The 26977-nt window shown below is 39.2% G+C and overlaps 1 protein-coding gene across 1 annotated transcript in view; it reads right to left on the bottom strand.

Annotated features, from left to right (window-relative positions):
• The window catches only part of PLPP1 (phospholipid phosphatase 1), a gene marked incomplete at its 5' end in the record, with an annotated part of 35235 nt that overhangs the window by 1345 nt on the left and 6913 nt on the right, over positions 1-26977 (bottom strand). The window contains one exon of the mRNA XM_049648881.1: positions 10495-10552. Within this exon, the coding sequence (XP_049504838.1) occupies positions 10495-10552 (58 nt within the window). The remainder of the gene's footprint in view (positions 1-10494; positions 10553-26977) is intronic.

A 26977-nucleotide genomic window follows, 5' to 3' on the forward strand; every position in this document is an offset into this window, starting at 1 on the left:
TATATGGAATAGGGCTTTAGGCAAGCATTCTCATGCTCATTAATACCTGAAAAGTTAATCTTTTTAAAAACCAAAACAGGGGCGCCTGGGTGGCTCAGTCTGTTAAGTCTGACTTCAGCTCAGGTCATGATCTCGTGGTTCATGAGTTCAGGCCCCCATCAGGCTTTGTGCTGACAGCTCAGAGCCTGGAGCCTGCTTTGGATTCTGTGTCTCCCTCTCTGTGCCCCTCCCCCATTCACGCTCTGTCTCTCTCTCTCAAAAATAAACATTTAAAAAGTTTGTTTTTAAAAAAGCAAAACAAAAAGTGATTGCCCAAGAAACTTGACTTTTAGAAGAGTTTATTACTATATCTAGACTACTTTTGAAATTGTAAAAAAGACAATTGTTGACAGCGCCTCTTCCTGTGTTTTGTGTTATAATTCTGATTAAGAGGCAACTGTTATCATTAGTTCCAAGTCTTGGGATAAACTGCTAGCATTCTGAACACAAGGTTGTCCTTATTCTGGGCCAACCTACTAAGTTTTCTGCCCTGTTTATCTAGGGACTAAGTTTAATTCATTCAAACAGTTTACTTGACAGTTCCACAATCCTCAGATTACTTTAAAGGATAACGAAGAATAAATAATCTGTATTTATAATACAGTAATCTGCCTAAATAAGTACAGGTTCTCTGATCCAACAATGAAATACATTTTCTGATTAGCACCTATACACCCTTTTAGTTCCATGACTTTACACCAATCAGGTGAGAATTTCCCCTCTTCTCTGTCAGCCTGCCTTTGACTTTGGGTGCATCCCTAAAGACTTGACCCCCTTTAAGCAAATCTGGTCTCTTTTTTTGAAAAAAAATGTTTGCCTTATTTCTATCTAGTAAGAATATGCCTTCAAAATATATTTCAAAAATTCTGTTTGATAATTTGTGATTCATACACTTAATCAAATGCATTCCTCAGAAAACAATGTATGTTGGCTGTGTGCATTGGCACTGCCTATTTGAAATAGATACACAATCCATTCCCAGCTCTTTGACCACTGCTGTGAGCATTCAGTTCTCAGCAGCTGGTAAAGACTCAGAGGTTATCTAATTTTATCAAGTTTTTTACATGGTTGTACAACATGGTTGTAAAAGAACATGAGTTGTTCAACTGAATTGCACTCATTAGCTGGTTTAAAGTCCTACTGGCTTTCTGCAGAGCCCCTCCTTTCCTTTTTTGTTTGTTGTTGAAGCTATAAAAACATAAATAGTAAGAGGCTTGTCTCAACATTCTGGAGTTGAGAAGAAAGTCGGTTCTGGTTGAATCAAAGTTTGCATCTGGCAGCTGAAGCCAATTTGGCGACACAAACATGCCAGTTAGAGTCCCCTCACTAGTTCTACCTTAATTGGAATTTTTTTTTTCATTTTCAGGATAACAGTACCTTGAGTGAGGCTGAAGCCAGGTTTGGATATTACTGCCTAAAAGTGCAGCTGTCCCTATTCTGGTTATTTAGTTGCCTCTGCCTTTTCATATAATTGTTAAAGGCATCGGTTCTGCAGACTAAAAACATATACCTATGAGTTATAAATCCTTCTATGAGTGTATCTTAGGGAGACTTGCACCTGTCTCTGCTAAGGACATAGCAAGAAAAAACAATACCAACTCTAAAATGGAACTTCCACTTAGTCCTATGTTGTGCTTTCAACTCAAAGTAAACTCAGGACGCTGAAGGTCCTTCCTCACTTAGGATTCTAAAATCTTCAAACAATATTTTCCTTCCAAAGACCCTGACTTTAACACAAGGTTCAATATACTTCAGATGAAACCTATACCCCTTTAAGTTTTCCCCTTACAGATCTACCCCAGTATAGGTGTTACCCCCATCTCTGGGGATCCAAAGATTACTTCATCCTAAGGGGGTACTAGGAATCCGTCCCCCGCCCCATTGTGGTTATATACCTAACTTTGCCCTCCCTCTAGGCTCTGGCTCCTCTGATGACTAATGGCTGTGGCATGTATGCAGGCTGTGGTCAGAACAGTGGTCATAGCTCTGGGTGAGGTTGGCTAATTGAGTGTGCTTTGTATTTGCCTGCTGTGTGTTTCCCTGAGTCCAAGATACTCAAGGGAGCTCTGGGAAGGTCAGGCATCACTTAACCTATAGCCCTGTTCATCTCCATGAAAAATCTTCCATTTCAGTAGACCTCCAGGGGTAAATACTGAGTTTCTTGGACTTTGGATCACTTGCCAAGTCTAGACTTTGACAACTCCCCACCCATGTTGCCAGGCAGCTTCACCATATCTTCCTGGTGGCTCCATGTCCAAAGCCTTTCTCAGGTTCTGCAGTACAGATCTCTTAAGCTCCTACCCTCTGAAGGCACTAGACATTTGAGTTCTACCACTCATCTAACTGCTTCCCAAAATCATTACCTATTGGCTATTGTTTCCTTTTGCATTCTTTGACTTTGTGGGTTTATAACCTTTTATTCTGTTGCTTGTCCTTTAAGAGGAAAGAGAACAGCATATGCTCCTTTAAAAAGTTTCTGTCAAGGAAAGAATATGTTCCTAACTGCCTTAGAGAAACAATGTCTGAAGCTCTCACCACTGTTCTACTAGTCCTAGATATAGGGACGGAGCTCATGGATTAATGCCACATCTGACAATAAGAAGGCTCTATAAGTCCCTGCCTTTGCAAACTCCATTCTTACCCCCCGTCCCCACACATGCATATGCCAATCATATAGGCACTAAAACACATTCAAGGTCGCCTGTCTGGCTCAGTTTGTTAAGCATCCAACTCTGTTTCAGTTCAGGTCATGATCTCACAGTTCATGAGTTCAAGCCCTGCATGGGATTCTCTGTCTCCCTCTCTCTGCCTCTTCCCTGCTCAAAATCAACATTTAAACAACACACACACACATTGGTGGAAGGAAGTCCGTTCCTTATCTTGTAAAACTCAGAAGAACTACAGAACTCTAATCCAACATTGTGTACAGTCCTGACAGACTCTGTGGCAATCTTACAAATTCCCCTCCGGGGCGGGGGCACTGTCTTCCCACAACACAGTTGAAGGGGGAAGGGGAAGCCCCATTTGAACCACACAGCTCTGCCTTTACTTTTGAGAGGACACTGAAGATGACCCATGACACGCCTGACCCAGACATCTGCTGCACTGTATTCTCCCTCTGGAATTTACACTGGAAGGATGAAAGGGTTCTCTTTTTTGTTAGAAGTGTAGAAAGGATACCTAAAAGGATACAGGATAGGCTACTTGCAAACTCAGCTTATAAGGATGTAAAAGCTATGGTTCAGCAATGACAGCAAGCCAGTGAGTAAATGGATCAGAATGGCAGCCACACTGAAAAGCCAGGCGACCAGTGAAACTGAGCAAGTTCAGTTCCGTTCCTGGTGGGAGGCTAGTTCTGGACTGTGTTATGTCTTTACTATCAACCTTTTTTTTCTCTGGGAGATCGAAATGAGTCAGTTGCTTACATACAACCAAAAGATAAAAAAGCCAATTACCAGCCACTCCTGTGTGTTTAACCAAAATCTCATTTTGTTTTAATTTGGATTCTGACTCAAATGATGAAATTTCACTTTTTAAATAGGTAAGTTTCAATTTGAAAAGGAAAACCATGTTTATACGCCTGGGTTCAAATAGCAAGAAAAAACTTAAAAAAAATAAAACCCATGAAAACAAACATATTAAATGTCCACTGAAGTGGACATTGAAAGAGTCCATTAAATGTCCATTGAAAGAGAAGTCTGGCACTAAGCACAGGATTTACTTCCATGACTTCTTTCTACATACACTATAAGGTATAGTTATCTACCATCTCCTTCAGTCTCCTCTGGCCCATTCTGATTCTTCTCTGAGAGTGGTGCAGTTTGGCCTCACCTGGCCAATGAGTATTTCGGTCAGCTGGTGGGAGATGGAGTCCTGCGGAATGAGAGAAATTCTAAGCCTCTGGATCCCTCCTGATCCTAAACATCCAACTTTCTGGTGAAGGAAGCTCCAAAGTGGAAAGTTCACTACTAGAAATATGAGAAAGGGTAGAAAAGGCCAAACCTTTTCTACCTGCAAGACATAACCTGCAGCTGGTATAGTTGGTCACAGAAGTAAGTACTCCCCAGAAGCAAAGACAACAGTCGTGTTTGTTGAAGGAACACCTGAGCCTACCACTAGGGTCACCCCTGCTGTCACATCGAGGAAAAGGCAGGAGGCATGTGGGTTTCCATAAGGCACAAACAGCATAAAGAAGTACTAATAGGAAAAGCAAAGATCTATCCTACACTTAACTAACCTTTGCACTGCTCCCTGCCCCCATTTTCATCTTGAAAAAGGCAGGATAGACCTATATACCACAGGAGGACTTGGAGGGGAAATCAACCTCAGGGCTCAAAAGGAAACCAGTGAGGCCTATCTCTATTCCTCCCTGTCTGCAGCAGGGGAACTATTATTTGAACCTGACCACACTGTGTTAGAGCACATCAGGTACAACCACTGATTGTACATAGGCCAGTATGTAGGGTTAAATGTCCAGCATCTTTTTTTTTTTTTAAGTGTCCTCTCTTATTACTTGGCAATCAAAAAGAATGAAATCTTGCCATTTGCAGCTATGTGGATGGAACTGGAGGGTATCATGCTAAGTGAAATTAGAGAAAGACAAAAATCATATGACTTCACTCATACGTGGACTTTAAGATAAAACAGATGAACATAAGGGAAGGGAAACAAAAATAATATAAAAACGGAAGGGGACAAAACAGACGAGACTTATAAATACGGAGAACAAACTGAGGGTTACAGGAGGGGTTGTGGGAGGGGGGATGGGCTAAAGGGGTAAGGGGCACTAAGGGATCTACTCCTGAAATCATTTTTGCACTAATGATGCTAATTTGGATGTAAATTTTAAGAAATAAAAAACAAAATTAAAAAATAAAGTGTCCACTCTTAACAAAAAACCTATTGAACATGGGATGGAAATAAGTTACTATGCCCAGTATTTTTTATTTTTTTTTTTTTATTTATTTTTTTAACGTTTATTTATTTTTGAGACAGAGAGAGAGCATGAACGGGGGAGGGTCACAGAGAGAGGGAGACAAAGAATCTGAAACAGGCTCCAGGCTCTGAGCTGTCAGCACAGAGCCCGACGCGGGGCTCGAACCCACCGACCGCGAGATCGTGACCTGAGCTGAAGTCGGACGCTTAACCGACCAAGCCACCCAGGTGCCCCATATGCCCAGTATTTTTTAAAAGAAATAAGAGCTTCTTAGTGGAGATCTTACTAGAGACTCATAAAGGCAATTTCTTATTCCTTAAGGCAACAAGGACAGAGGAATCGATATGCTCAATATAACCAGATAGTCAAACCCAGAGAGGATTGTAGGAAGACACTCTACCATTCAGGCAGCAAATGCTTCCCTGACAAGTCCAGAGAGGCCTTCCTCCTAATCCAGAGAGAACCCAACACTGAATCTCTATGAAGAGCCTCATGATGGTTTTATAGAGCGCATGAAGACCTGGTCATAATAAATAGGAGTTTTCAATGTACAGGGCCACAATGGAACAAAATTAGAAGGTACACGTTTTTTTCTTTTTTTTTTTGTAAAAATTATTATATATGCATCTTTTTTGAATAAGGAAATTCAATGTCTGTTGACACAACTTTGGTATTCTTTGATTATTTTATTATCCCCAAAGGGTAGAATATAGCCTTTTTTTGCCTAAAATTTCTAAAAAAAATATTAGCTTCTATTAAACTATTCTATTAAAACAGATTGCTATTTTAAAATCTGATTGCTAATCAAAATATTTTTTGAAGCGGATTTATTTTGCCTTTCCTTGATCCTGTAACACTTAACTGCAAATGCTGTTGTCTCACAAGAGTTTCTTAACCTTTTCTTAAAATGAGAGGGCTATTTTTTTTTCCTTTTTTCAGTTTTAAAGTAGAGTCGGTGGGCCAGCTTGCAAGCTATGAATGGTTTTCACATTCGGGGTGCCTGGGTGGCTCACTAGGTTGAGCATCTGACTTCTGATTTTGGTTCAGGTCGTGATCTCCCGAATCTCAGGATCGAGCCCCGCAGCAGCGAGAATGCAGAGCCTCCTGGCAATTGTCTCTTTCGCTCTCTGTCCCTCCCCCACTTGTGATCATGTTCTCTACATAAACAACTGAACATTTTTAAAGAATAGTTTCCCCATTTTAAAGGACTTTTTAAAAGAAGAATATGCAACTGAGACTGCATGTGGCCCACAAAGCCTAACTATGATCTGACCTCTTACTGAAATCTTCTGCCGACTCCTGGACTAGACCAACAGCAGCATGTTCAACACAAAGAGATATTCCTTGCTCTACTTATTTGAAATACAGCTTCTAAGCCTGAGCCAGGCAATATATTGTTCCACCTACATTTGATGACAGAACTGGCCAGGAGAACACCCTAAGACTGACCTCTGTTTAGTCTTCTCTAGGCTTCAATTTCACCATCTTTAGGATTCACAGAGTTCCTAAATTTAGATGTAGAATCCCATGTTACAATTAAGATCCATGTAGTTCCTGGGCTCTGTTCACTTGCCCAATGCTCAGCATTAATTCACAACTTGGAAAACATCTTCATGAAATACCACTAGGTAATACATGGTGAGTGAGAGGTAAGGGGTTGTACAAATCTTAAGGAAATCAAAGAGCCAGATTCAGACAAGTGGGCAACACTATCCAAACACAGCGGTGGGGGTGGTGAGACCCAGACACAAGCCTTTCTGTGGCAGGGAAGGGGGTCTAGCTGAAGCACCGACACTAAGGTACTTGGGCCCCCACTATGGTAATTTATACAGGAATTTCATAAAAGACAGTGACATAAACAATCTGAGATTTCAGGCTCAATAGTACAGTGCTGGGAGAATTTTTTAGTGCATTCCTTTAGTATATTCCAATACATTCCATTTATATATATGGACTGAAAAAAGAACAGTCTCATAACATGGTTCTTTCCTGGACAGTCAAGTAAATTTGGAATCTTTGGCATTCAGCCTAGTTCAACAGACATCACTAAGCACAGAAACTAGCTATGTGCAAAGAAGCCAGGCCATATGCTCCTGCCAGCCTAGGTGGTTTTCATGGGTGCTGACTGTCTGGCACTGTGTGAAGTGCAGGGCTGGGCTGCCTGCCAGAGGTGAACAACAATGGTCAGGAATATCTTCTCTTAAGATACTTCTTCAAGTAGAAGTTAATTTCTGGGTGTCAGGATTTCCTTACAAATTTTGACTATCAAAAGCCATCCTCAGAATTTAAATGACTGTACATCTCCACCCAAATCTGGGACTGGCCCATGATGCCAAGATGCCTAGGGAAACAAGATGAGTCATTGCCTAAGGAATTGGCAGAGGAGGTGGAGTGGTTAAATGTTGTATATAAATGTGAAAGCTGGAAAGCGGGAGCCATCTGTGTGTTCAGGGGCTGAAATAAAAGCTTGGGCCTACATCCACATCAAGTAAATATTTCCACTGCTTAGAGTCAGTGAAATGCAGTGCATGACTGCTCTGGCCAACTTTCTTCTCCAGAAAGGCCTTGGTCTCTGAGAAACATATTTATTGGAACTTTTCATTATAACTTTATATCTAATAGCTCATACCCAATTATTAAACTACAGTGTCGGTAATTTTCCCTCTGCTTATAGCCCTAACTTGCCTCCTCATATGCTCCTGGGTGTCCACAGAGCAGGCTTACCACTGAGGCCCTCTAAATAATCATTTTGTCTTCTGTACATTAGTTTTATATTTTACAGAAGAGCCCTCAGTAAAAGTTTATATCTGACCGAATATACATCTATTTTGAGAAGGGTCAAAGGAGCAAAGATGAACAGTAAACTATAGGATATGGACGCTGATACATCTAAGAATATACTTTACAATTAAAAACAGGTGGTAAAAGTTGTATGTCATCACCTGACCTTCAAAATAATTGGACTAGGGTTAAGATCAAGCAGAGAATCAGCAAAGCAAGGGAACCTGATAAATAAGAGACCAGTAGAGAGCTTACAGACCTTAATAGCCTCCCAAGGCCCCTACTTCTCCATTTATAAAAAGGGTGGCAACCATCCCTCTTCTACTTCATGAGGATTACTAGAGTCAACAATTAAAGTAGTATCAATGCAAATCATCTGTATCAACCTCAGATTCTTTTTTTCTTTTTATTTTTTACATTTTATTTATTTAGTTTATTTATGTATTTCTTTAGTATTTATTTTTTCAAGTTTTTATTTAATCTTTTTTTAATTTTCTAAGTTCACTTATTTTTGAGAGGGGGAAGCAGAAAGGGGGAGAGAGAGAGAATCCCAAGAAGGCTCTGCACAGTCAGAACCCACGACGAACTGCACTGTTCGGACCCACCAACCCTGAGATTGTGACCTGAGCTGAAATCAAGAGTGGGGCGCCCAACCAACTGGAGCACCCAGGTGCAAATTATTAAGTCTCTCTCCTTAAGCCCTGAAAAGATACTGATACATGCAGATGAAGGACCTAACAAAGCTCAAAACCTACCCTGGTGAGGTCGGCTGTGGCCATACAAATCACATCCAAACGTTCAAAAGCCATCAGTGTAGTCACAAACTTGTGCTTTGGGAAGATTTCTCAGGCTACTAATGGCTCTAGCCTTCATCGCCCCCTGTCTCTATGCCCTATTTAAAAAGAAAAATATACAGTGGCTCCTTTTAGAAAGAATGCTAACTTTTCCTAGTAAGATAAATGAACAGAGGATATTGGAATAGTACTTCTTGTTACTCCCTTCAAATAAGTCACATTCCTCATGGCACGTTTTCAGAAACATTTGGGTGTGTGTTTTCAAAAAGAAGCCCTAAATTCTGCTGAATTAGTACCCTGTTGCTTCCTCACAAAATTAAATTAACCTAAGACAAAAGACTTAAAATCCAGAAATGCTGAAGAAGCCAAAATTAGTTCTACTGAAATGGTTGTGAAATTGTGGGTTTGAATTTTATATAACACACACATCTGTAATTTTTATATTCTTTTGACTTTTCAAATTTGGTTTTTCCCATAAAAGCAGGATTCTGGTAAAAATTGATTTTAAAATCTCTCTAAATGAGACCAAATTAACTCCCAGCAGTCTACTCTTAATATTACATATCATGGACTTACATGTAAGCATTAAATACTTCTATAGCACTTAATGTGACCAAGGGGGAGAAAAAATTTACATGGAACACAACTATATAAAAGTCCATTCATAAGATTAAAAGTTACAGCTGATCCTTTAGGGTGAAGATCTTCTCCCCCTCTCTTAAGAGTTTTTCTAACAAATTTTGTTGAAAATTTGTTGGAACTTTGTTGGAATTTATTGGAAATTTGTTCTTAACTTTATATAAAGAGAGAAAGAGACAGAGACAGACGGAAACTGGGAACATTATAAAAAATAAGTCAACTGAATTGACCTTTAAAGACTCCTTGTAGGGGGACCTGGGTTGCTCAGTCTGTTGAGAGCCCAACTCTTGATTTCAGCTCCAGTTATGATCCCAGGGTAGTGGGATTGAGCCCTACTCAAGATTCTTTCTCTCTCCCTCTGCCACTCTCCCCTGCTCCTGCTCTCTCTCTCTCTCAAATCATACATACATACATATTCCTTGTATATGCCCTAAAGCTGGGTCTTCCTAAAGCTACTCTGGATACACATTTGTCTCTAGATATGAAGAATGTAGATGCAAATATTTTCTAACTCTTCACCGTCAGCTTTGTATACTGCAGGTGCAAATGGCCATGCTGCTTTCTGGACTAGCAATTAGAAGTGGACCTGAAAACCATATACATGAAAAGCTCCTGAAGCAGCAACTGCCTCTCCCAGAAGCCGAAACCTTTCTAGTCCTGTGGAAAGCCATCAATGAAATACTTCAGAAGGTGAAAGGAAAATAAAACCTACTCAAAAAGAAGCAACAAGTGCCATCACATCAGCTAATCAAAACTCAACTCCTAAACCCAGCAGCCGCCAGGAGGAAAGAGGCCAGGCTGCCGCACCCTCCTGCCAAGCACAGGGGGCCAGGGCTCCCAGTTAGGGTAAGGTTATCACAGCAGCGGTCACCTTGGCCTGGTATTTCAGATCATTGACCTGCTGTGATTACACAGAAGGTGTTGCTACGTTCCAGGAAATATGTCCCAAAGTGAGGGCACACATCAACCAATTCTTAGCACCAGGTTTACAGATTTGATGATTAGGTTTCTACCGCTGTCAGGAAAAACCTACTTCAACAGTGAAGACTCCCTACAGTCCTGAAGGTTCTCAATTTGCAACCTGCTCCCTAATTGTGTCCATTTGTTACCTTTAAATGAAGGACAAAAATACTTCTGAACAGTTGTAACTGGCTTTGGCAGAAGCACAGGCATCCATTCTCTCAACTGTGGCCAGCAATGGAGCACAGCTGATGAGATGCCAGGGGTGGCCACACAGGACAGGACACCCAGGCTGAACACATGAATTGTATGCGGTACATAATCCCCCATAAACAGAGTACTTACTGCCACGAACAGCATGCAGTACATGGAGAATGAAGAGTGGCCCGAGTAAAAAGACAATCTAGAAGAGAAAGAAGAGAAATGTCAATTTTCCTTCCTAGAGGCAGGTAACAGTCATGCTATCCTAAATCTTACGCCATAATAAGTACATCTCTTTCCCCTCACCATAGAAATCAGATGAGTGGGGAAAAGGGACAGTTAGGACAGAAACATTGTAGTCTTGAGGGACGGGGTGTCTTATTACTGAGACTTCCAGGGTAGAGACAAACATTTCTCAATTAATACCTGACAAGCCATAACTAGTATAAATGGTCTGACTTCATGACATATAAACTTAACTGACCATGATCTAAGTTTTATTTTCTACTTGCAGAGTTTGTCCTTGAGTACTAGTAGTACCTCCTTTGGAACACTCAGAAGTTGACTACCTTTTCAAAAATAAAATCACTTTTAAAAAATTAAAAGTGGCATTTTAGCATTTTAAACAGGCACACATCTTGCCTTAGAATTCCCACCAAAGTGCTTTTGTTTGACATATATTTTAAAATTATACACTGACAGTCCTGTACCAGATGAATCCTCTTTCAATATTATATTCTATAAACATGTGAATATTTACCACCTAAAAATGACAGAATGCTTGCAAAACTTAATTTTATGGCACTTTTTGAAAAGGGGAAATCTCACTAACATTCATGATCTAAGTTCTGCTTACATAGTACTGGCCAGTGATGCAGAAAAGGCAAGCACACACATCTGACAAAGTAAAAGTACTCCATGCAAATGCAAAAGATGTATCAAGCAAATAATTAGGATGTTTTCCTACAAAGAATAAGAACAAAACCAAGAAAGGCAGGCTTTTAAGTATTTTACTTATTACACCTTGCTTGATTCAAAAGGAATTTGGTTCCCTGGATTCAGCGAAGAGAATTTGAAACATCAGAATGTCAATCTGTGTATGCAACTAAGGGTGGGTGGCAGGAGAGATTTCTTAAGCCTGTATTGGCGATGATCTACCAAGAATTATGATAGTCTTTTTCATAATCAGACACATCTCTAAGAAAATGAATATTCTCACTTCTTGTACCAGCTAAGAATTATGTAATTAAATCTGATAATTATTGTAATTTAATCTATGTAAAACAAGAAAAATAAATTACTTTTAGCCTTACTATTTGGCTGTAGAGAACAGATCAATACAAATCCTTACTTTAAATCAGATAATTGGAGCAGAGTTCTGTACATTTTATGTTTCAGTAAGTTATACTGATGAGCCTATAAGTAAATAAAAGCTAATTTCAAGGACTGTCAAATCCTATCAAGCCAACACAACCACGATCAAAGAAATGTTTTCAAAGCCAAGCAAGTTCAAAGTTTCACAAAGACTTCATGTTCAGAGTATTCACTGTACACTGTGCTACAAAGTCATAAATTCAAAAGTATGTGATAGTTTTAAAGAGTTCTGATTCATTCAGATTTCGTTAGTTGAAAACAAAATGGTTTCGGTTTTTTATTCTAAGTGCATAAACAGACATTTTATTCAGTATAGAATCAGCCAAACAATAACCTGTGACTTCAACAAATGGATTAAAAGACACAAATAAGAACTCTATTTGACCTCAGTCTCTAAGTCTTCTTCACCCACAGTAAGTGATCAAATAGATCATGGTAATACTGACTTTTATTACCATTAAGAACAGAATAAAACACCAAAAAATAAAATTATTTTCATATTCCATATACATCTCTTTACTGGAATCTCTTGGAGATACAGGTCTTATGTCTGAAACTCACAAATGAACAAATAATTTTATCAGTACAGCATGAGACCCTTGATCTCGGGATTGAGAGTTCAAGCCCCATGTGGCATGTAGAGATTATTTAAACATAAAATCTTTAAAAAATAATAAAAATAAAATAAGATCTCAAATGTAGTGAAAATGCAGAATGTTTTCATCATAGTAACCTCACTGAAATGTTTAAGATATTGGTCCTGGCCTCCAAACACCACCCTGTTCTTAGATTTCCACCAATCCTAGGCTACCATCGGACTTCATTATAATTCCTCCATTGAATGTACACAGATAAATAACTACACCAGCTTTCCATCAAAGCTTAAGAAAGTCTTTTCAGAGAGAAAATTTACAGAAAAATATATATATATTCTGAAATGCAGCTATTTTCACTAGCTCAGGCATGGACTATTAAACTGAGCGTGTAGACAAGTCTTGACAATACAACTTACTGTGAATGGGATTCTATTCCAAATGCCAAACTTAAGATTTTCTCTCTCTTGGGAGAGCTCATTAAACTTGGCCTGAATCCCAAAGTCATAGCCTTATAGCCATCCGCCCCTACTGTGTCTGTCAGCTCCCCCTCCTCAAGCCATCATTCTTCCAACTCAGTTTTCCAACATCTACATAAATGCTCAGCCTTATCAACTGGCAAACAGGCAAAAACAGCCAAATCCAACCTGTATCAGTCATCAGAAGCAAGCAACTCACATAAAGCGTTTCTTCATTTTTTACATGGCATTTACGAAGTATTTTGGGGCTCATGAGGAGATTGAATCACAACCTCCTAAATCATCTCAATGTCCTTGCCCTCCCTCAGATTTTCCTCCTCCCACACCCCAGTGTTAAAAGGCACAAACCAATTATATCTTTAGCTATTCTCTTAGTTTGAAATGTCTACTTTGCATTCAACGTTGAATGATGGCTTTCCTGAATACAGAACTGTAGGTTAATGCTTTTTTTCTCATTACTTTGAGGGTATCATTAGACTATCTTCTAGTTTCTACTTCTCTGTTAAAATAGAAGCTATCTGTCTGCCATTCCCTTCTGGGTTACCCGTCCTTTGAAACTGCCCCCCGACCCCAGCACCTCCACACCGAAGTCTCCACTATTCTCCAGTCTCACGATCATGTGTCTAGTAGGAATGTCTTCTTCTTTATCTGATTTAGTATTCATTGGCTTCTCATTTGTGTACTTCACCCAATGCTGAACAGGGTTCAGCCATCATACCTTTTCTTTGTTACGTCTCCTCCATGCTCTTCTCTTTTTCTGAGATTCAACAGGTTCAACATGTGACACATTTTCATCCTATCTCTCCGTATCTCTTAACCTTTCTTTTATACTTTTAATCTTGGTCTGTCTTCCATTTCAGCTCTGAGCCCTTTCACTGTGTCTAATATGCTTAACCAGTCTATTTATTTACATTACTATGTATCATTTATAAAAGATCCCTTTGGTTCTTTTTCAAACCTATGGTCATTTTCCACCTTTATCCTACATTATATTCTCAATCTCTTATTTATACACAGTAGACAAACTTATTTTATATTCCATATGGTAATTCTAATATCCACAGCCTTTGAGAGCTTCTGTAGTTTGTCTTATCTCCTGACTCTCATAGTTTTCTTCTATGGATGTTCATTCTTATGAGCTCGTGTCCTTGGAACTCTATCTGTGGGGAATTGTAGAGGCCTTGGTTTAAAAAGAGTTCTTCCACAGATGTTTGTTCTCTCCTGATGGGTTCACTACCAATCCATTTTAAAATTCTTTTTTTTTTTTTTTTTAAAGCCACATACATAGTATGAATTCTTGCCCCAGAACAGTGTGACTGTGGCCCTCTAGTTAAAATTCTTTCTGACAGCCCCCCCACCCCCCAGGAGGATGTTGCCCTTTGGGAGTCCTTAAATTATCCCGGAGTCTCCCCTCTGCCCACACTGCACTGGCCTCAGCCTTTATCTCTTGTGCCCCATGTTCAGAGCCCATCCAAACTCAGTCTAGGCTACCAGAAAGTGGCACATAATTTCAGGGCACATATCAGGTTTACAGCATTAACAAATCCCAACCTCAGGAAAATTCCTTTACTTTCTCATAAGCATGGCTATGTATTAAAAAGATTTATTTATTTATGTTTATATATGTTTTAATACATAATACATACCAACATATGCATATGTGGTGTAATATATTACCCAGCACATCTAAGTCTATCATTAAGTATTTCTATTCCTCCATATGGCCAGAAATAGAGGCAGGCTTTTTTAAAACAATAATGAGGACTAATAAAATGTTATCTAGTAACAGCTACTTTACTAGGACACATATACTTTGGCAAAAAGAGTTTGTTTTTCATTACAAAGGGGTCAATGCTCATAAATGTTTCCAATTATTACTATTCCACCACTTCACTAGCTACTAGTACCTTCTATGTGCAGGTATTTAATACACAGTATTTCCACTCTATAAAAATCCCCATGGTGGGGGCTGTCAATCCTATTTTGTACATAGAGAACCTCCCAGAGGTTCATTAACTGGCTCAAAAATCACATCACTTTGAGGCTTAAATCTGAGTCCTCACAACTCTTTCCCACTGTGCCATGATCCCACTCCTATGGAAGGCAGGGTAGACCCAGAGGCAGCACTGATCCTGCCATCTCCCGAGGGATCCTGGGAGCAGTCATTAGAAAGAACAGGAGTACAGCTTACACAGGGCAACTTGTGTGAAGTTAAAATGTAAAGAAGAACTTAGATAATCTATGAAAAACCAAATGTCAATATGTAAATTATTTTAAGAGAATACTAATTTGTCCTTTGTCCACTCTAAACGCCAAGTAAAAGGAAGTCAAACTGCAACATGAGGCATTTTCTCCAAATGTTATTTCCTGATTACAAAGTGTACACAATAGCAAATTAACTTGAAGGACATGATAAATTTCCCTTCTGCGGTAACCTTTAAACATAGAATGACCCTGTAATAAAGTTAAAACATGTCCCAAACAAATGCACAAAGGAACAGTTTCCCAAGTATTAGTACTATTTTATTTCAAAAGGATTTTTACAAGCAATAGCTGTGCTAAATGCTCAGGTAATGAGCTCTCAGGCTGTTATCTTTAAAAATCTCACATCTAAGATACCGGGGGAGTCAAGTAGGCAGTGAATGGGGAAAATGGGGACTCTCAAAATGCACTGATGTGAGTGCACACTTTTCAAAGGGTGATTTGACAATATCTATCTGTATGTAAACCCACCCTATTTTTCCACTCAGTAATTCCACTTGAGGGCATCTATGCCAGCAAAACATGCATGAGTGCAAAGATGTTTGCTGCAACACAGCTACACCAACTCGAAGACAATGGTTCTATCACTATTCTTCTGAATACTCTAAGTTAGCTAAAATGAATTAAATTAACTCTATGTGAACTGACAAATTATCTCCAGGGCACATTTTAAAATATGTCATTTATTTATGCCATATAAAACATACACCTTCACATTGAATGTAACAATACACAGAAAAACAAGGACATACAAACTGTCACAAGGAAAGGAATCACATGGAGATTAAAAAAAATCTTTCCCAGGGGCACCTGGGTGGCTCAGTCGGTTGGGCGTCCGACTTTGGCTCGGGTCATGACCTCGCAGTTTGTGAATTCGAGCCCCGCGTCAGGCTCTGTCAGGCTCAGAGCCTAGAGCCTGCTTCAGATTCTGTGTCTCTCCATCTCTCAGCCCCTCCCCTGCTCGTGCTCTGTGTCTGTCTGTCTCTCAATAATAAATAAATGTTAAAAAAAATTTTTTTTAATCTTTCCCATTTTACAGTGATAATATTACTGTAATAATACAGTAATACTGTGTATATAATACAGTAATACTGTAATAATACAGTAATATTACCAGACAATACAACCTAGTATTACAGGGATTATTTACATACACACACACACACACACAACACACATTTATATTTTTACATATATTTATATTTTATATATAAATATAAACAATGATAATCAAAATATCTGATATGCCTGCTTACACATTTCCTACAAACCTCTTCCACACCAAACACGCATGCACGCACCCAAACTCCTCTCCCCAAACAGCAGTGTCTGAGCACACGCACCGCGCCTTCACATTCACGCCCAGAGCCCAGCAGTGACCTGAGCCCTGGAAGCTTGTTCTCACATCTCTCAATGAAATGTCTTGACATTTATGTGTATTTTTAAATATCACAAGTGTTTCTAGAAACATATTTGCACATAATTTCATACCACTGAAATTCAGCATATGAACTCTGGTTATTTTACAAGTAACAGAGCCAATAAACATGTGATTTTGATACATGTGTTTGGAAGGGGGGAAATTTTTTTTAAAAATCAGATTTCTAGAAATACAAGAACCATAGGATAGCTCTCCCCCAAAGGTTACAGAGACAAAGATGAAGGTAATAAATGGCAAAAGAATATAAGATGGTCCCAACCAAAATTAATTTAAGTAAAATACAGCAAAAATCAGGTAAATTCATCTTATTTGCTTGAACCAACCAAAGACTGAGAAATTATTTCACAGCAGCAAAAACTGTCATATATTTCTTGAGTTATTTTTTACAATGATTTTTACTATATTTCCATTTAAAGCTACAATGAATTTATATGGCATCAATTTTAACCAAGCCATATTATATGAAAGTGACATGCCTATCTGAAATAAAACAGATGTGAGTATCCTATTTTATTCATTAATATTAATGCATCAGCATCAAATACCACTTCATAGCCACTAACATCAGTGAACCATATACCAAACAATCTAATTAATATCTGTAGATACCACATCATGAACCTTAAAGGAGAGAAACCAGCAGGACTGTGAGAAAGGAAAAAAGGGGAGAAAGCAGGACACAATTCGTATGTGTACAGGGTATTTTAAACTCTTGATTAAATAAACCAAGAGATGATTTAAAAAACCAACTGATGATTAAAAACAAATGATCATGTGTCTTCTGTTTATGGGAGACTCGTATGGAAGGCAGGACCCTAAAAAGTACGAAGTTGCTGAGAACTCTGAGATAAAGTAAAACTGGGTGTGTCTTGAAAATCAGATGACTGGGGCATAAATGGTTCTACACTCTGAACAGGGAAACTCTGTGTCTCTGACGGATGAGCAGAGATTAGGTTGTGACAAAGGTTACTGACAGAAGGGTAAAACATACTTAAGTGCACTGACCAGGGGAAGAGAGGTCACAAGTTCCCTATGGCATGAGAGAAAAATTGATGACTTGGTGTACAAAGACTCCAAATCACCACAGTGGCACTACCTAAGACTTAAAAAGGAAACAAAGGGCAAATGGTAGATTAAACAGAGGACATAACTCTGAAGCATTCCTATGCCAGCAACTAGTAATGCTTTACCTACCTCCTACCCTCCCCCTCGCCTTTTTTTAAACACACTGAACAAAGAAGACTACCCTCACTAAAAAGTAGATTTCAGAGCGAGATAGATAGAAGGAAAAGCCAGTTCTAAATCAAGTGCTCGGGTATTTTTTAAAGGGGAAGAATGCTAGCCAGAGACAAGACTGCGAGCAAGACCTCTACTTTCAAGCCTTTCCCAAAAAGAAAACCTGAAGGCCAGCAAAGCCTGTGACCACCTGGCTAGCACACTCCACTTCCCACCCTGATGCAGATCACAAAATCACCACTAACTCTTTGTCACCGGGCTCAGGAAGGATGAGGTGCACTGATGTGGATGTTGCCAGTAGCAAGAGAAAAGGGAAAAGCCCCCACAAATATAAAATTATTAGAGCCCAACAGGAAGCTGGCCAGACAGGTCACTCTCCGTTCCTTTCAGAACAGAGCAGGGGACATCGCACTAGAGCTCGTGTTACCAGAAGACTAGCAGAGTGCCACAGCACTTCTCACACAACCTTTCTACCCAACGGACAAAGCAGGAGAGTCACACTTCCTTTAGTATCTGAAGTTCTTCTGCATTAGAAGAAAACAAAGCTGAGGTCATACAATATTTAGGTATCCATGTTAGTATATTTAGATTAGAACTGAGTGGAGGAAAGCTGAATATTTTTTACAAGTATAAAAACAAAACCACACCCACCTTACTCTCCTGCTTCAGGTCTTTCACTTGCACAAACTGCTGATTTAGAGTAACAGACTCTTCCTGAGCCCACCAACTACTGTGGAACCATCATCATCTGCTACCCAACTACTTACAATTCCCAATATACACCATGTTTCATGGTCTCTGTGTTTCTTCATCACTGTGCCTGGAATGAGCCTCCCAACTTTGATAATTACTTCACAAGAGTCAATTCAGCCACTATTTCCTCCAAGAAACCTTTCTTCAGCAGCTAGGGTGAAGTTATCTCCCTTTCTTCAAAAAGGAAAGAGATGTCTATCATCAGTGAACACATCTATCCCTGAATCCACCTTCTACAGTAAATCATCTGTTGTAGTACTTTCATCCTCCATTCCACCCAAAGCTGGGTAGGGACAGGACAAGGCTTATAAATAGGAATATCTGGGTTTTTTATTTTAATTATCATAGATGTTCATTAGAAAAATTCAGAAGGTACAGCAAATCAAAAGAAAAACTGCTGATAAATTCCCAACCTCCCTGAGATCCCATCTTTTTTCCTTATTTTTTATTTGAGAGAGAATGTGTGCGACAACGGAGGTGGGGGGGGGGGAGGGGGGGGGAGGGGGGGAGAGGGAGGGGGGCGAAGGGAAAGGAGGGAGAGAGGGAATATCTTAAGCAGGCTCCACATTCAGTGTGGAGCCCAATGCGTGGCTCCATCTCACGACCATGGGATCATGACCTGAGCTGAAATCAAGAGTCAGATGCTCAACTGACTGGGCCACCCAGGTGCACCGAAGATCCCATCTTACTACATGTTGTAGCCCTAACACCCAGTACTGTTACATCAACCATAAATTATAAAGTATGTGCTCAAAACATTTTTTAAGCTAAAACTGAATCTAATGTCTTGATGATAAATGGATTTTTATGTAGTTATGCCAGAAACTATAAAATTCTTACTTTTCATATTTTATTTTATCTTTTTTTTTTACTTTTCATATTTTAAACGTCACAAACAAATCTACCTCCCCTGCCTCCCCTGATGTCCACCTCCACCAAAGGACCAAGAGGGTTAATGGCTCCCCAAGAAGTACACCTTAACTATCTTGTGTTTTGAGTTGTAAAAAAATGCATAAAAGAAAACTAAGGACATATGTTATCTCTGCATATGTCTTAGCTAAGTCTATGCCAGTAATCACAGCAAGCCACATGAGGTAAGTTATCTGCTTTTATCATCTTACCTCTGATATGTTTTCCCCTTACAGTGGTTACAAATTCTGACTTTATCAACACAGGTCAGGAGAATTAGGAAGTCTAATCCAATACCCTGCTCTTTTCACCCTTCTGTAAGAAACTGTGAGCAGTGTCAATGTGTGTCAGCTTAAACATGCAGTGTACCTAAGGCCTCTTCCCAATACATCTGGCAAGCATTTTAATAATGTGTGTAAAATGCCCAGAAATCTTTTTTACATTATGAACAAAGGCAGTTGGATTAGTGGAACAAATGATATCCACAAATGAAGAAGTAACAGATATATTCTGCTGTTAATTAAAAAAAACAATTAAGTTTTAAAAACATTCTCAGGGGCACCTGGCTGGCTCAGTAGGTAGAGCATGGAACTCTTGATCTCGGGGTTATGGGTTCGAGCCCCACACTGCGTGTAGAGATTACTTAAAAATAAAATCTTTAAAAATTTTATTTAGAAAAGAACATTCACAAAAGAAAAACAAGGATGATGAGTAAGGGAAGGGTTTTAGATATTGTCTGAATCCTACTTTCCACTGCCTGGAGGAAAATTTTTTCCATTTTTAAAGGATTCATTTCTATCCATCAATAAACCAAAAATTCTGAAAGCTCCCCATCTTCATAAGTTTCCAAACAATACCTCAGAAGCAAAACACTGCAGTTGCAATAGATTACATAAGAAAAAAAATAATGGTTAACAGGATACAAACACAAAAGAAAAAGGTTAACCAATCCTATAATCTTGCTTGAGTGCATATATAAGTTCATTTATTACATAAAATAAGGTTTGTTGAGTCAGCCGGCAGTGAGGTCCAAGATTACACCTCTCTACCAAGCTCACAGGGGATGTCCATCCTGCTGGTCAGAGCAGAGGACCACTCTTTGAATGACAAAGGGAGAGGAATGAGAAAAAAGATAATTTTGAACTTACTGAGTAGGAATACTCTTAAAATTAAGTCAATAGTTTGGACACTTTGTGGAGATAGTCACATCAAACCAATGCTGATGCTTTTCCTGTCTTCCTGTTGCCTTAATACAAAAGCTACTTAAAACAGAAAAATACTGTTTTCTTTAAGAAGCACACGAAAAGGGGTACCTGAGTGGCTCAGTCAGTTGAGTGTCTGACTCCTGACTGTGGGTCAGGTCGTGGTCCCAGCGTTGTGGGACGGAGCACCACATAGTTATCCACGCTCAGCACAGAACATGCTTAAGATTCTTTCTCTCTCCCTCTCCCCACTCACGGTCTCTCTCTATATATAAAAATTAAAATTAAATAATTTTTTAAAAAAAGAATCACATGAATTAAGATTTCAGTGATCTCTGAATTATGAGCCAACACAACCCCAAAGTCATGCTTGTTTTACTATTCACAAATGCAACTCACATCCTAACCTCTCAATAAAAATACTTATTTTCTAATAAAATTCAAATACTTAATGCATGTTGTTCACATTTATTCTGCATGGAAACTCAAGCTTTACACCATTCCATCTATGAGATTTATCATTATATTTTAATCTGGAAAAAGTACTCACTAATATATCTATGAAACTTTTTTTTTCATATTTCAAAGCTGACAATGTGGAATTCAAGAGTTCTAAGGTGAAGGTACAAAGCATCAAGAATATGCACAGTATGATCTTGATCTTGAGGGCTGAAGGTACAAAGCATCAAGATAAAATAATCAGCTGATGATGTGTTCATGTGAGTTAGTAACCTTTTAACATTTAATGCACAGCACTGCTTGATTTATCAAAACCTAAGAATTTCTTTCATCTTAATATATCCACTGCCTCCTACATTCTAACTCAAAAACTAAGAAGAAAATCCAAGGACAATTTCGCAAAGCGCCCAAAGCTGATATATTTGTTCATAATTAATTCTCTAAATTACCATTTAAAAAGGGCGAAGTGGATGGCATGACTGTTATTAGTTTTGAGGGTGGGAGGGCTGTTTTTAAAATACATTATGACGTACATATATCTACCAATAAATCGTGGTAGGAAGTCACTAAATGTAAAGAAGGGATCTTATCTTTGCAAGTATGCACATCAATCAAAATAAAGTCACATGTCAAGGCAACTAATTCTGCATTCATGAAAGAGATTCAGGCACCAAGTTAAATCTCAAGGGAGAAAAAAATCTTTTGCTTTTATTCCACACTAAAAAAAAATTATATGGAATGCATAAATGCAACACAGGCTAAATCAAAATTATGTGTAAGAATATATTTAGCTATTTAACTAGGTATCCTGTTGTGTAACTTTGTTTTTATTTCTGAACAAAGTAAAAGTTCCCTTAGCCTTAAATGCCCCAGATTGCCTTTATAAATTAACAACTGACAAACAAAACCCTCTTTTAAAATGATACCAGTACATTAAGTCTACTAAAATATTGCCTATATACCCTAATCCTGCCTGCCTGCCTCTGATCATGTCGCTCCTGGACCTGAATACATACCCCACCCTAATTCTACACATTCAAACCTTACCCTCCAAATTGCCTCCTCTACTAGAAGTGGTATGACTACCCTCCGATTTCATTGAGGGTTTTATCTTTACACCTTCAAGCCTGTATCCATTCTATCACACACATAATCTCCAAACATGTCACAGCCCCCGCACAACACCACGAGAGCAACTTGCACACCTTCGTAGCTTCCACAGTGACTAGGACTAATTAGTAGTTGAAGTTAGTAACTTCAGAGATAGGCTGAAGCCGTGATACGCAGATTAGGATCCACAGCACCATCGGGGAAGGTTTGGGGAATGAAAATTCTTGGGCTCCATCCCAGACCCACTGAATCAGAAACTTTAGGGCTGAGGCCCAGCTCTATGTATTTAACAAACCCTCCATGTGATTCCAATGTGACTAAAGTGTAAGAAACAATGGGGCTTAGGACGGCCGGTGGCTCAATCGGTTAAGCATCCCACTTTGGCTCAGGTCACGATCTCACAGTTCATGGATTCAAGCCCTGCATCGGGCTCTGTGCTGACAGCTGGGAGCCTGGCACCTGCTTTGGATTCTGTGTCTCCCTCTCTCTCTGCCCCTCCCCTGTTCACACTCTCTCTCAAAAATAAATAAACATTAAAAAAAGAAAGAAAAAAAAGAAACAATGGGGCAAAAAGAGTCAGTGTGAGAGTGAGGTAATAGTCACAGCTACAACTGAAAGTATCACATACTAACATTCAGAACAGAGGAGGTGGCAGGAAAGAGGTGCTGGCCTTGAAGTCACTCTCCTTTTAAATGCACTAATAGCTAATGTCCTTTCACAGAGTGGAGGATCTTTTAAAATCATCCCCTCTTTCAGGGCACCTGGTGGCTCAGTAGGTTAAGCCTTAGTCTCTGCTCAGGTCATGATCTCGTGGTTTGCCAAGTTCGAGCCCCTAGGGCTCTGTGCTGTCAGTATGGAGCCTGCTTAGGATTCTCTCTCTTCCCCTCTTTCTTTGGCTCTTCCTCGCTTGTACTTTCTCTCTCTCAAGATAAATGAATAAACTTAAAAAAAAATTTGTTTTAATCATTCCCTCTTTTATTCTATATATTGCTTTTACCATGTAGATATAAGACGAAGACAAAGGCTGTCTTCTAGGTTACTGATACACATGAGAAGTATAGATAAACCTGAATTATTCTGAAAGATAAACTATCCTGTAATGTCTACAATTAGACCACACAGAAGAAGCCATTCTCTCAGAGTGTAAAGCAGGTTTTACCAGATACTTTATACCACAGCTAATCAGTCTAATTATAATGGGTTTTCACTACTGAGGCACTCCCTCAAAATTTACCTTTATTTACCTGCATGGGGGTTGCTTTAAAAGAAAGACAAAAGGAAAATTATGTCTCACATTCGACCAAACATATCACGAGTAAACATCTACGTAATATAAAGTGGCCATAATCCAAAAGAAATGACTTTGTACTGAACATCTGATTTATATAGCCAAAGACCAGTCACTCAGAAATGATCAGGAACACTGAGGCTATGCTTAAGCAAATGTAATTTAAATAAAAGCCAAAAGGGGCACCTGGGTGGCTCAGTTGGTTGAAGGTCAGATTTTGGCTCAGGTCATAATCTCACAGTTCCTGGGTTCTAGCCCCCATCAGGCTCTCTGCTGTCAGCACAGAGCCTGCTTCAGATCCTCTGTCTTCCTCTCTCTCTGCCCCTGTCCCGTTCATGCTCTCCCTTTCTCAAAAATAAACAAACATTAAAAAAATATTTTTTTAATAAATAAAGCCAGAAAAGAGAAGTGAATCTCTTAAAAACAACAGTTTCTATACTGTATTATCACAAATAGAGCAGCTGTTAGTGAGCTCTCTTGCTCCACTATACAGCCCAACTGTTAAAACCAGAAATAGATAAGACCAATTAATTGATGTTCTAATGAAAAGCCACAGTGCTTATTTCTAACCACACTTTCTTAAGTCACTGACAAAGACATTTTGCAAAGACCTGAATAGCCCAACCGCCAGACCAGAAAAGCCTTGATAGCAACAGAATGACCATACCCCACACGTCCCCTTCCCTGCCCATGGATCATGGGCTGAACCTATACTGACCCCAACCCACAATCACGTGTTCCCTGCCTGCTCTCTTGCATGTATGCTCCCAACCTCTCTCTATAACATTGTAGGTGTCCATCTTGCTGGCAGAGAGGTCAGTGTTGGCAAACCTAGCCAGGAGCTGTCCAGCCCCCCTGGGGTTCCTGGCACAGAACAATCCGCCCCAGTAGCACCAGGGCTCACCCACTCATTCCCTGAGTTAGTGGCCAGTGATAGATCATTCAGTAACAAAGCTAGTTGTACACAACCTGAAATTCACCTTGCATTACATCCTGAGATAACAAATGTCATGCAAGCTTGTGTTCCCATCATCCAGGGGATATAAAGCACTGGTTCACAAAGTGTGGTCCTGAGATTAAGCACAGACGCAGCAGCCTCTGGGAGTGTGTTAGAAACACATCTTCTCAGCCTCCACCTCCACTTCGCGAATTAAACACCTGATGATGAAACCTAGAAATCTGTAGTTTAACAAGCCCTCCTGGTGATTCTAATGAATTACTAACATTTAAGAGCCATTGGTCTAAAGATTCTCTTTGAGAGCATCTCCTTAGGATTCTCTGAAGAGAATCTTCACCTGGGCAGAGTGCTACAGGTCTGAACTACCTGGGCTCTTGAGTAATTTCTTTTCACAGACTTAAAGTAATGCTATTCTCTTTGGCATAAGCAATGGCAGCTGGATGTCCCACAGTTACAAGTATAGCCCCTTTTCATTTATAGTAAATCCCCAGGTATTAATTTTAAATTTAATATTTAAATTTAAATGAAGAGAAGTTCTCTGGATATTACAATGAGTAAGTATTCCACTATAGTCCATTTATGTTCTCACTTCTATGTTTAGGACCCAAGGCCACAAATGAAGCCTGGTAAAAGTCCATCAGTGATATGAGACCACAAGACCGTGCAAACAGGCAGGAAGGGCAGAAGGAGTAGAAGGGAACAGAAGAAAATAAGAGAACAAATGGGGAAAAAATCAAGACCAAAAGCCAAAATTGTAGAAGAGTACTCTCACCCCTAGATGTAACTGTGACTCATTTATTGTCAACAAAAATGACTCATATCGGGTGCTTATGTTCCCTTCTCTCCAACGTTAAGCATTATAATTTTATAATTAAAAGTACAGGGGGCAGGCTGTGTAGAGAAACATACTAAAGGAGATTATACTATAATCCTAATATATTACAGACAATGTCTAGACTGACATGTTTTTGTGTTTTTGGCATCCTGACTTGTAAAATTCAACAAAAGCAATAGGAAAGCCTGAATCCAACCAAATTATGCTCCACAATAGAATAGCAAAGCAAAGCCACAGTTATGCACCAATGTTACAAAGCTCTGAAACTGCAGCAACACCTAAATTATGCTGGAAACATTAATGGAAATCACATTTTTCTCAGAACACACAAAATTTTCTTAAAATTTCATTTCTAGGTTTGATTTTCCTTATTTCAGAGCCCGAAAGCTTACCAACAGATCTTCTCATTCAAAATGTGGGTTGCTGAAGAAACTTTAAAGGGTAAAGTGTTAAAAAACCTACATGTATTTAAGTCATCAGAGTATAATAGTACATGCTGGCCAATTTAGATACACTAGGAAGAGATACATAATTGGACATGTATAGACTGAAAAATGTAATTACTTTTATGCTATTTAAAATAAATTATATTATTTCACATTTTGTCCAAATGGCTTATATAAGAAAGAAAAACCTCTCAATAAGATATATTGTTGTGTTACAGGGGTGCTGGGTGACTCAATTGAGCGTCTGGCTTCAGTTCAGGTCATGATATTGTGGTTCGTGGGTTTCGGGCCTGTGTCAGGCTTTGTGCTGTCAGCTCAGAGCCTGGAGCCTCCTTCAGATTCTGTTGTCTCCCTCTCTCGCTCTGCCCCTCCCCCAACCTTGTGCTCTCTTTCTCAAAAATAAACATTTAAAAAAATTTACAAAAAAGACATATTGTTACAAGAAAGTTTTGAGCCAAGATTTATGCCCCTGAACCAGAGAAACAGTACATGTGTGAAGAGTCTGTGTCCTTTAAGAATCATTTATAATGGTATTTTCTGGAGTTTAGGTAAACCCTTATTACCTGGTGACTTTCTTGAATCCCCTGGCCAAGAGAAAACATTAGAGTTTTTCTATGCAGGAGAGATATTAGAGAGACAAGCATGGATAGTCCTCTGTATTTCCCTGGGTCTTCAAACTCTTCACCAAAGGTCGCTTAACCTCCTAGTCATTAAATCTGAGAACTTTCCCTCAGACACTATAGTGCTTTCAGAGCAGAGAATGAGATCTCCACATCTCACACCCTAAGAGCCCAGGGCTGGTATTGGTAATTTCATTACTCCTCAAAGCCATTTCTGCACCATTCTTCCTCTAGCCCTCATAAAAATGCTTGCTTACGTAAATTCAACAATACTACTTTCTACTATCTACTTCTCAATTCCCTACTGCATTAGTCACTTCTCCCTCCTTCATTCATTAGGACTTTATACCCCTGTATCAGTCCTCCTATGATCACCTCAAAGCTTGCCATTCAATAGCCTCTCTATTCTCTGGCCTCATTATCAACAAGGAGGTTCTCTTCCACTGCCATCACTTGTTTAATATAAGTCCTCCATGCTAGACTAAGCTCCATGAAGATGAGAACCACAGCCTTCTAGTTCACTGCTGAATCTCCTGCACACAGCACAGTGTATACTCTTAGTTAAGTAAAGTGTTTTTTCATCCCTACTAAATTTAAAAATTAGGAGCTACTATAAGGCCTGTGTAGCTTATAAGAGAACCAACAGGGATAATAAAACGTCT

Source organism: Panthera uncia (genome assembly GCF_023721935.1).
Source record: "Panthera uncia isolate 11264 chromosome A1 unlocalized genomic scaffold, Puncia_PCG_1.0 HiC_scaffold_17, whole genome shotgun sequence".
Taxonomy (NCBI): Eukaryota; Metazoa; Chordata; class Mammalia; order Carnivora; family Felidae; genus Panthera; species Panthera uncia.